General features: G+C 45.3%; 1 protein-coding gene across 1 annotated transcript; it reads right to left on the reverse strand.

The window, feature by feature from the left end:
* Nucleotides 1–164: 164 nt before the first annotated feature.
* Nucleotides 165–1935, reverse strand: LOC310785671 (lens fiber membrane intrinsic protein-like; the record flags this gene model as incomplete). Its single annotated transcript, XM_083646816.1, has 4 exons — nt 165–226; nt 576–710; nt 793–942; nt 1761–1935. 4 exons carry the CDS (start codon nt 1933–1935, stop codon nt 165–167), a joined length of 522 nt encoding a protein of 173 aa, XP_083502942.1.
* Nucleotides 1936–9953: the final 8018 nt, after the last annotated feature.

Below are 9953 nucleotides of genomic sequence, written 5' to 3' on the forward strand. Positions count from 1 at the left end.
AGAATCCCTATTTCAATCATGAGACTTATAAAAAGACATGTGAGTTTTTAATCAGACTGTCATACTGTATGAATCTCTTTCAACAGCCCCAGACGTCATCTCTTGGTTAGATCAGTCTTTGATGTAACCTGGCCTCCATTCAAGCAGCAGCTCTCTGTCTCCCTCTAGCGGGGGCCGGCTCCTCTCCTGCATTCATGCATTCTGTAGGCGCACATGTAAAAAATACCTGCAAGAGACAGAGGCACATGTCATTTGGTGTTGGATGCACAGTAACATACAAAGCTTCTTCTGTAGGGTTGATTTTGCAGATTTTGCCTTCAAATGAGGCACCATTCTAGAGTAGAGTCAGCGACTGAAAGCTCATACCAGATGTATACTACACTAAATAATTTGTTCAGCTTAAACTCCCCTTGAATTTAGATATGGTTAAAAAAAAATACCCTCAAATATCTACATCTATAACTGTGAAATGAATGATATGAACTTTGTCATCTCTTCTGCCCCTCTGTCTAGGTTTACCACTGAGCTATATACATTTGGACAGAGTTTCCTGCCTGGGCTTTGTCCCTCCTCACCTGCAAAGAAGGTCATGAGAAGAGCCACCCAGCCCAGTATGTAGGACCAGGAGAAGCGCCAGTCACCGAAGCGCCTCCCCAAGAAGTTGACTGTCACTCCAGTGTAGATGGCCATAGCCAGCAGAACAAAGAAAGCTGGGAGGGAGATAGCAGGGTGTTAGGTTTCACTCTTATTGTGAAGGCGTTTTTGTGTCTAGACAGAAGGAAGAAGACTCACTGGAGACGAAGAACATGATCCCCGCAGCGAAGGAGCGGTTGAACCTCTCAAAGGAAGAGAAGTGGGCAAAGGACATGATGCCAGCGATGATGCCCGCAAAGCAGGACATGCCTGACAGGATCATGAAGGCCCTGGTGGCATTCCAGTAAGCTGTTGTGAAAAACCATCAAATACATCATCAGCAGGAAATATTAGATGATAGAAAAGTAAGACCAGAATCCCAGCAATGAGCCAAAAAGATGACTAGTTGGACAGTAGATGGCAGCGCGCAGCTCTTTCAGTTTCAGGACCAAGTATGTTATCTTGCACATTTCACATATAGACACATGGCTGTCACTGGGTTTGAACCTGAGACCTTCAGGGGTGTCAAACTCAATTTCATCCCAGGCCACATCAACATTATGGTTGCCCTCAAAGGGCTGGTTGTAAATGCAACACAACATAAATGTATCTAGCCTACTTGTTATCATACCATAATCGTCTGAGGGTTTCCAACTTCCATGATTGGAAGTTGGAAACCCTCATATTTTGCTTGCACGTGTGTTTACCCTGCCTTTTCGACACAAAATGGCCCCTGTGAAAAGGGTCTATTGATGAGTTGTTCATCTTCACCATTATTTCATTTACATTATAGCCTACTGTAGTCATAGAATTCTGGACAAAATCATATCAAGCAGTAAAAAAAAACTCAGATTTGGGTCAGAGAGAAAGAACCTCATCAAATCGATGTCTGTGGCTCTAATGTGCACTAGATTAGGGGTCTTTGATAGAAAAAAGGTGGAGAATCACTGCACTAGTAGACCAAAATAAATGTGATAAAAAAGTAAAATAGTCACAATGATCATGGTCTAACAAAGCTGGAGAGCTAGTTTAAACTCACTCCCCTGGTAGAAACATAGTCCTTCATCTAAATCAAGTGTATGTGCTTTTGGTTTTGTCTTGAGAAATCAGTCTTCACAAAGGCTTACCGATGCTGTCGGTCTGCATGTAGCACTTGTTGGACATGCAGTACCTCCACAGGCCCTGGTGGGCGTAGCTGCCAGAGAGGCGGTACTGCATCCAGTAGTCTGTCGCTGTGGACACCACCAGCAAGATGTTGCCCACGATGGCACAGAACAGGCCCCCTCCCATGAAGCTGTACATGTTGAGCTGAGATGATGGGGCTGCTGCAGAGCACCTGGCAACACAGGAGGTCCCCCCAAAAAATAAAATGTGTTAACTTTATTAAAGAGCATGGTGCAGGTTAGATACCACTTTGCATGAATATGTGGGACTTTTATGTAGCAATTAGGATTCTCATTGTTTTTTGTTTGGGTATTATCATAAGAATCTTGAGTCCTTTGTTTTTTTACCTGTACCATGCTGTACCATCCCATACTTTAACACATTTGGGTTCGGGTTCGGGTTAGGGATACATGCTGCGTCAAGAGCTACAACTGGAGAGACTGAATATAAGGCAGCTCAAACAGGCACAAGTACTGGAGTACTATGGCACTATTAGCATGTAGCATGTATTATGACAGAACACAAATAATGTACTTGTACTAAACATTTATTCTGCTGACAACACAGAATAAAAACGATCTAATGATGTTGAATCTCGTCACTCCATTCCAATACCAATCACTGTCCCTTTGAAGTTGTGTTTGAAACAAATATACAATAGCAGACTACGACAATAAGAGAAATCAGTGAAAAAAATAAGCCCATCAAAGCCATCATTGAAGAAATCACCCCATATGAACATGTGACAAGCAGATTTCATTTCAATAAGTCTAATTTGATTCATACAAGAGTGAGTGACATTTAAAATGAAGCAAACTGGATGTCTACAAACTTTTCGACCCCGTATTTACCTCCCACTGACCACCCCAAACCACCACTGTAAGTATAATGATGTAAACCCACAGTAAAAAGCTGTTCTTTATAGTGTGGTGGGTTTCACTGACAAGTCCCCATGTCACACCAGTGCTTGTTCTGCAGTAACCATGGCCGGTTAAATGGTTGTTTTCTCTGATTCTGCTCTACCCAATCATCACTGTCAATATATCATTCCATGACAGATATACAAAAAGAAGTCTCAACAGTGATGGCCTTACCTTGTTTCTTCTGGAAATACACCTCAACTGTGGTTGAGAGAGAGAAGGATGGAAAGAGAGAGAGAGAGAGAGAGAGAGGGAGTGACAGCTGTTACTAACTTGGAGGGAAAGAGAGAGTCAGAGAACTCTACTGGGCCAAAATCCAAAAAGTTGTCCACTTGTTATTTTTCTGTCGATGAAAGCAAAATCCTTTGCAGCAGTCCCTCTCCCTATGGGATGCACTTGAATGAGACATTGCGGGGCCACGGTGCATCATGTGACCCTGTACATGTTAGCGTGTGTCTATGCGGGGATGGGACGGGAGGGGAGGGGGGTCGGGGGGTGTTAGGGGGCCTTAGGGCGGGGGTGGTGGGGGTCCATGTTTCCTTTTTTGTTTTGTTTTGTTTGTTTGTAAATGGTGCGCTCTAGAACCGGGGATATGCATAGCTATGCAGGACTGCCCGGTCAATGCAACATGCTGAAACAGACACTTTTCTTTCAGCGCTGTCACATTGTGGCGGCGTGGAGAGACACATATAGAGGAGGGGGGGGACTCTATACTGACGCTGTCTCTCTCTCTCTCTCTCTCTGCTATAGGATTGGTCAGTACTTATCTATAATCAAGTTATGTTTCAATATCCCTGGAATATATGAATTACCGAGTGTATTGAGATAAATTAGTGGGAAAGTACAAATTCTAGTGCCTAATGTGACACACAAAAGCACGAACACACACAATACAAAACACACACATGCTCTCTCTCTCTCTCTCTCTTTCACTCACTCACTCATACACTCACTCTCTCTCACACACACACACACACACACACACACACACACACACACACACACACACACACACACACACACACACACACACACACACACACACACACACACACACACACACACACACACACACACACACACCATTCCCTAGAGATAATCACAAAAAGGGAAGGCCATCTGTGACTGACAGAAATGCCATTGCCTTCAACAAGGGGCATATCACCACTGTATCAGTTTACTAGGTGAATGGATCAAAACCCATAATGGGGGTTAGCATTTGATCACAGATTGGCTGAAGATTACAACACAGCAGACGCAGACAAAGATGTAATGATATATGACTGGTTATTTGTGATGATGACCTTGAAAGCATCAAAAGGACTGCCTTCAGTCTCACCTTTTATCTAAAAGACTCCGTTGACAGCATGAATATGGAATTGGCATGGATCAAAGCTCGCAGTTGAACTGCATACACTCTACATTGAGTCCAAAAGCATTTGTCAGATGTCAAACACTGATCCCCCCCTCCTCCTCCAATCATAACAATCCTGTGTTAATATGACCAAATTATTAAATTGGCTCAGTTCATTAAAGGCAGGAAATAAAAGTTTTACAACTTTTAACTCAAACATGATGAGCAAACCCTGATTTTTAGTATTGTCATACAAAGTTATTGTGAGGCTATACTGTAGCTATCAATTATCCAACCTATCAATGAGAAGGAAAAGTTCAATTTCATGAGATATAGCCCACCTGGACAATTGGCACTGAAGGCATGGGGAGGCATACTCAATACCAACAGTGTCCCAGTTGGGAATCGAACCAGGACCTTCTTTCTGTGAGGCGACAGCGCTACCACTGCGCCACTGTCCGCCCATCCACACATCAATGTTAAATTTTGGAGTTGATCGGACAAACAGCTCCAGAGATCAGGGCCGCGGGAAGTAGGGGTGCTGCAGGTGCTGCAGCACCCCCTAGATTTTTTTTTTTTTTTTTTTTTTTTACAAATGTAATTAAATATATTTGCAGTGCACTATGTTCATTTCTTCTTTAAGAATGTTTCTGGAAATGAAAATGTAGCATATTTAAATAGAATTATCAACAATAACAATCAAGGAAGTTACATGCTTGTAGGCTAGAGAAGAAGAAGAAGCGTGCATGCACGCACATGTTGTGTTGAACCAACCAACAACAATACGAATTGTTTAATCTGGCAATAAAGAAATGTCAACTTGACATGCTATTTTAATAGCCTACTCAAAAATGCACCTCCCACTATACAGCAAAGAGAGGAGTCAATGTTTCTTGATATATGCCATTCAGATCAGAATAATTAGTCTAGTCATTAAGTTTGCTGATAATATTTCTATCATGTTAAGCCTGTGTCATGTTAACTGGTGTATTCAGAGCAAATAGGGAGATATAGAGCATTATCATCATGCTATATATCTCCCTCTTTGCTCTGAATGAGTGAGAAAAGGAGAAAATACTGAATAATTACATCACAACAGTATCCTAATGTTAATTTAAAATGAGATATTCCTCTAAATATGGCAAAAAATAAAAAATAAAAAACGTCAAATTTTTTGAGTCCCTTCTTCCTCCCAGCACCCCCTGCTTAAAATGACTTCCAGCGGCCCTACCAGAGATACGTGAAAATTATGTTCTGATTGTTAGAACGGCATGAAATGCAACACTGCATTTTCGCTGGTCCCCAGCAGCGTAGCCGCCAAGTTTGAAGTGGATCGGACAAACGGTTCTTGAGATACGCGAAAGCCATGTTCTGATTGGTCGAATTGCATGAAATTCGACACTGCAGTTTCTCGGGTCCAGCAAGTTTGAAGTCAACCAGATAAACCGTTCTCCAGATAAACCGCTTTTTGTTTTGCCAGTAGGTGGTGCTATGATTATGCACACAGTCTGAATTGCACAGAATTCGGCAACCGTTTGTCAGATCGACTTCAAACTCGGGGAGTGCCCTTAGGGGGACGGGGACCTGACGGAGTGCAGTGCAGTGCTGAATTTTGTGCAATTCAGACACACGCATAATACCGGTACTGCCACCTAGGATACTAGCAAGCTCGAGAACCGTTCGTTCACAATTGCTCGAGTGACATCACTGGTGACATCATCACCGATGACATCATCACGATGACCTCAAAATTGCTCGAGTGACATAACTGATGATATAATGCCGCATTCATGACAACTCGGCCCGCCGGAGGTTTTAACACGGAACCTCTGGCCCGGACAGATTTGCATTCACGCTGTACCTCCCTCCTAGTCCATGGGCCAAGGCAAAAATCGGTACCACCTGAGGTGACCGCACGATTTTGTTATTTTTGTCTTCCTACATGTCTCTAGTTTATATTTTGGTATGATAACCCTGCCGATTTGGTAGCTTAAGGATAGTTATCACTCTGTAAACAAACATACCCCCATAGAAATGACAAAACCCTGATTTCTGTGTATTAGTCCAGATTATATGTGAAAATGATGTTCTCTTTTTCGTAAAAGCATGAAACTTGGTATGCTTATAGTTTGGGGCCCTGTACAGTTTCAGAAATTGAGCCATCGCAAAAATGCCTTGTGGCGGCCATTTTAATTCTGCCATAAGCAAATTATGTAGTTTGCATCATATCTCCTGAACCACACATGCTAACACTGAAAAGGAGATGTCTATCCCAACGTTTTCATGGTCAAGGATTACAATGATACCATATAGAACATCATAAACTGTTAAAGTGACTAATCAATGGTGAATTTGATGATGTTGTGAGAAGGAAATGACAGTATCTGATAACCGATGCTATAACTTCAAAGCCATGACCATTCTCTGGCTAAGATGTTTTGATGAGTGATTTGACTTATATAGACCTTTTGTTAAAATAGCGCCCAGGTCCCTCCTAAAGATCCTGGGATTTTCCTTGCCAGATGGCCAAATCCAAGATGGCCACTGGCGCCATGTTAAAAAATTGACTTTTGACCCAGAGCACATAGAATAATGTATGAAGACACTTTTCGGTGTAAGTCAACCACGGGGAATCCGATTCTGACATCATTTTGACATTATGGCATAGTTTTGACCCAGAATTCCAAGATGGCTGCCATCCAGTATTGTGGAAATGTAACTTTTGAATGGGAAGGTATACTGTGCGTTTGGGGTTTACCACAAGGAAGGAGATTAACAATGGTGGATGTTTGGGGAGTCATTTCAGAATTATGTTCACTGAAAAGATGTCAACACCCATTTTACCTTGGTACTGCTGTACAAGATAACTAAAATAAGCTCATTTTATTAGCTGTAGCTATAGATTCTGAATCATCAGATTCCGCTCATTATCTTTAGCCAAGTATGCTGTGTCATACCGGTCGATCACACAGATGATATGTCAACATCACCATGGCGGGCAAGGATGATGGATGACACCTTCACCTTGTGGACATAGTCCGACCACTTGTATGGGGTGCCATCTTGTGTCTGCCGATCCAATTGCTGATGGAGTTGCCATCCTCTCTAGATCATGCCCATGTCAACGAGAGTGATGTAGGGTTCTTGCAGCCCTACAGATTGGAGATAGAGCTTCTAGATGCGCTTGCTCTTCTGCGTCTTCCTGTATGTGCTGTTGGAGTTGAATAAGGCCACACATTCATCAAAAACACAATGTTCCAGCAACTCGTGGAGGTTTACAAGTTGACCACAACCAGGTCAATCACTGCCTTGGAGCGCTCCACTCCATCTCAGCAGCTCCTACCTTGAGTTCCTCCCCGGGTAGTCTCGCTTGCCAGACTCCCTCCCTACAATGGCAGAGTCTGGCTGCTAATACCTCCACCCTGGTATAGGGGGAAAAGGCTCCGTTCACCTTTACAACTATCCACAAAAGTATCAAGCAGGCCTGCTTTATTGCACAATCCAGATCCAACCGTTTTCAGCATGTAGCAACGAGCTAGCATTGTTGATGTTGTTGTTTCACAGTGCCACAGGCATTTGAGATAGACAGATTCGACACGGAGGGAGTGGAAACGAAATCCATAAATGGTCACCACCAGTCAGTCAGAGTGGGTTGGAGCATGCATGCAGGGAGGAGGGTGGAAGATGATTGTGATGCTGCAGACGCAAAGTGCCGCTGTGTGTAAATTCAGCTCGAGCAGGACCCTGGCCATTCACACCAGACGCACTGCTTTGCTCCGCGCCGGTGACAACTTGTACTGACTTCCTATCTGGCTTCACACAATCACTCGCGGGTCTCACACAAAAATAGATCAGACGCTGAAACAATCTCTGCATGGGGCGAGCCGGCCGCATCACGGCTGGCCTGACTGAACGGTCTAATGCAACCGCGCTGGAAAGGGGGAGCTGCCGGGGCTGCAGCCCCCCCTGGTGGCGGCCTCAGCCCCTGCACCTTCCTGACGCAGCCCCCCCCAGCCCCCCCCAGCCCCCAGGCAGCCCCACCCTCATTTGGCGAAACTTCAGTGACTGTCACAGGCATCTCTCTCTCTCTCTCTCTCTCTCTCTCTCTCTCCCCTCATTTCCCCGTGGGTGCTCTGCTCTGGGCTCTAGGCTATGCTGGGCGGGGTCGAGTCTCTTTACATTGATTTGATAGCAAACTCCTCCACCCGAGGCCCGCTGGCGGCCCCGGGTTAAAAAACGAGTTGATCAAAACATAGCCCAATCTGATTGGCTGCATGAGTCAGTGCACTCTACCCTGCTGACGTAGTGAGTAAACACACTTGTGCATTGAGCGGTATCAGAGAGAGAGTGACAGACTGACAGCATGCTTCGGTCGCTTGTTCCTATTCTGTCGAACTGAAGTGGTGTGTGAAGTGTGTGTGTGTGTGTGTGTGTGTGTGTGTGTGTAGGTCGCTGTTAAATCTCCTATGGTGCGTTTGCGTCAGCTTTATCGCTTTATCGGGGGATGGGTTGGGCGACGGGCATGCGCAAGCATGGGCACGCACTGGCACAGACATAAATCGGCACCCCTGATTCCATTCAAGTTTTAAGACAATAAATTGTGCATTACAAGTGCCAACTTCACGCAGCATGCTCGCACAAGGCCGCGCCGCGCACTTTGCGTGTGCTCGCACCTCGCACGTGCGTGTGCTCGCACCTCGCACGTGCACGCGCACGCACCTCACACGTGCACGCGCAAAGTGCTCGGCGCGGCAAGTCCGAGTATATGCTTCAGACCCCCTCGTGGGAGATAGCTTCCCGCGCGCCTGGTCTAATGTGCTAACAAGTACGCCAAAATGAAACTGGCTGCGCTTCCAGATGCTTCGTCACTTCAGCGTCTGGTGTGTTTGCACCTTTTCGCATCCATTTTGAGCCATGCATGCATGCATGAGTTCAACTCCTTCCCGTTTGACCTGGCCTCCCCAACCCTCCGCACCCTACAGTCTGCCTGCCTCTGATGAACTCATTGCAGACTTAAAGTCAGCCCATGCTGCAGGAGAGGAGAAGTTGACCAGATTCTTGCAAGTCCCGGGGCCCTATCTTTGCAAAAGCGGTATGCCGTGCGCAATGCAAATTGGGGGCGTGCACAAGCGCATGCCTGTTATAATTTTACTGGACATAGGCGTGCCACAATCAGTCGTTTCTGCGCAGAATACGGGGCAGCACCTCTTACGCGCTAAAAAAAAAAGCACCTCTTATGCGTTAAATACTCCGCTGCGCTTGAGCGCACCATAATCTCTATGCTGTGCAGCGCAGCGCAGAGTAAAATTCCTTTTGGATATGTCATTACACACAGACGTGCCACGCCAGGACATCAAATTCTGCTGCTAAAATTGGATATTAGCAGATAATTCAGTGAGGCAATCAACTATAACTCACTGAGAAACTTTTATCACATCGCAAAGAGGGAAATTAATTGAGAAAACTTTTTGGACAATGGACATAGGCTATTCACCTTCACCTATCCCATAGTCTCGCTGGCCAGCCTCCCCTCCCATGCAGGTCTGCATAGTGGGATTGCGATGGGCGGCGCTTAGTGGCAGTACCCTTGGAAAATAGTTTCCAACAATCCAACTTGCCCTTTTCAGCGTGTAGCAACGAGCTAGCGTGTAGGTTTCTGCCGTTAGCTTGCTAGCTAGTTAGCGTTGTTGTTTTCACTGAGGCGGTAGGGCACTATTTACAGCGACACACAGGGAGGAGGGAGCGGAAGCCGCTCTGATTGACATGGTCAGAGCCAATGACAGAGTTTGTAATAAGCCAGGAGCAGACATCCGGCAGCCACTGAAACAGTCGCTCCAATGGGGAGCAGCTGTAGAGCAGGGGAGGGTTTATCCCAGTTGCCT

Source organism: Poromitra crassiceps (genome assembly GCF_964638095.1).
Source record: "Poromitra crassiceps genome assembly, chromosome: 11".
NCBI classification, from domain to species: domain Eukaryota; kingdom Metazoa; phylum Chordata; class Actinopteri; order Beryciformes; family Melamphaidae; genus Poromitra; species Poromitra crassiceps.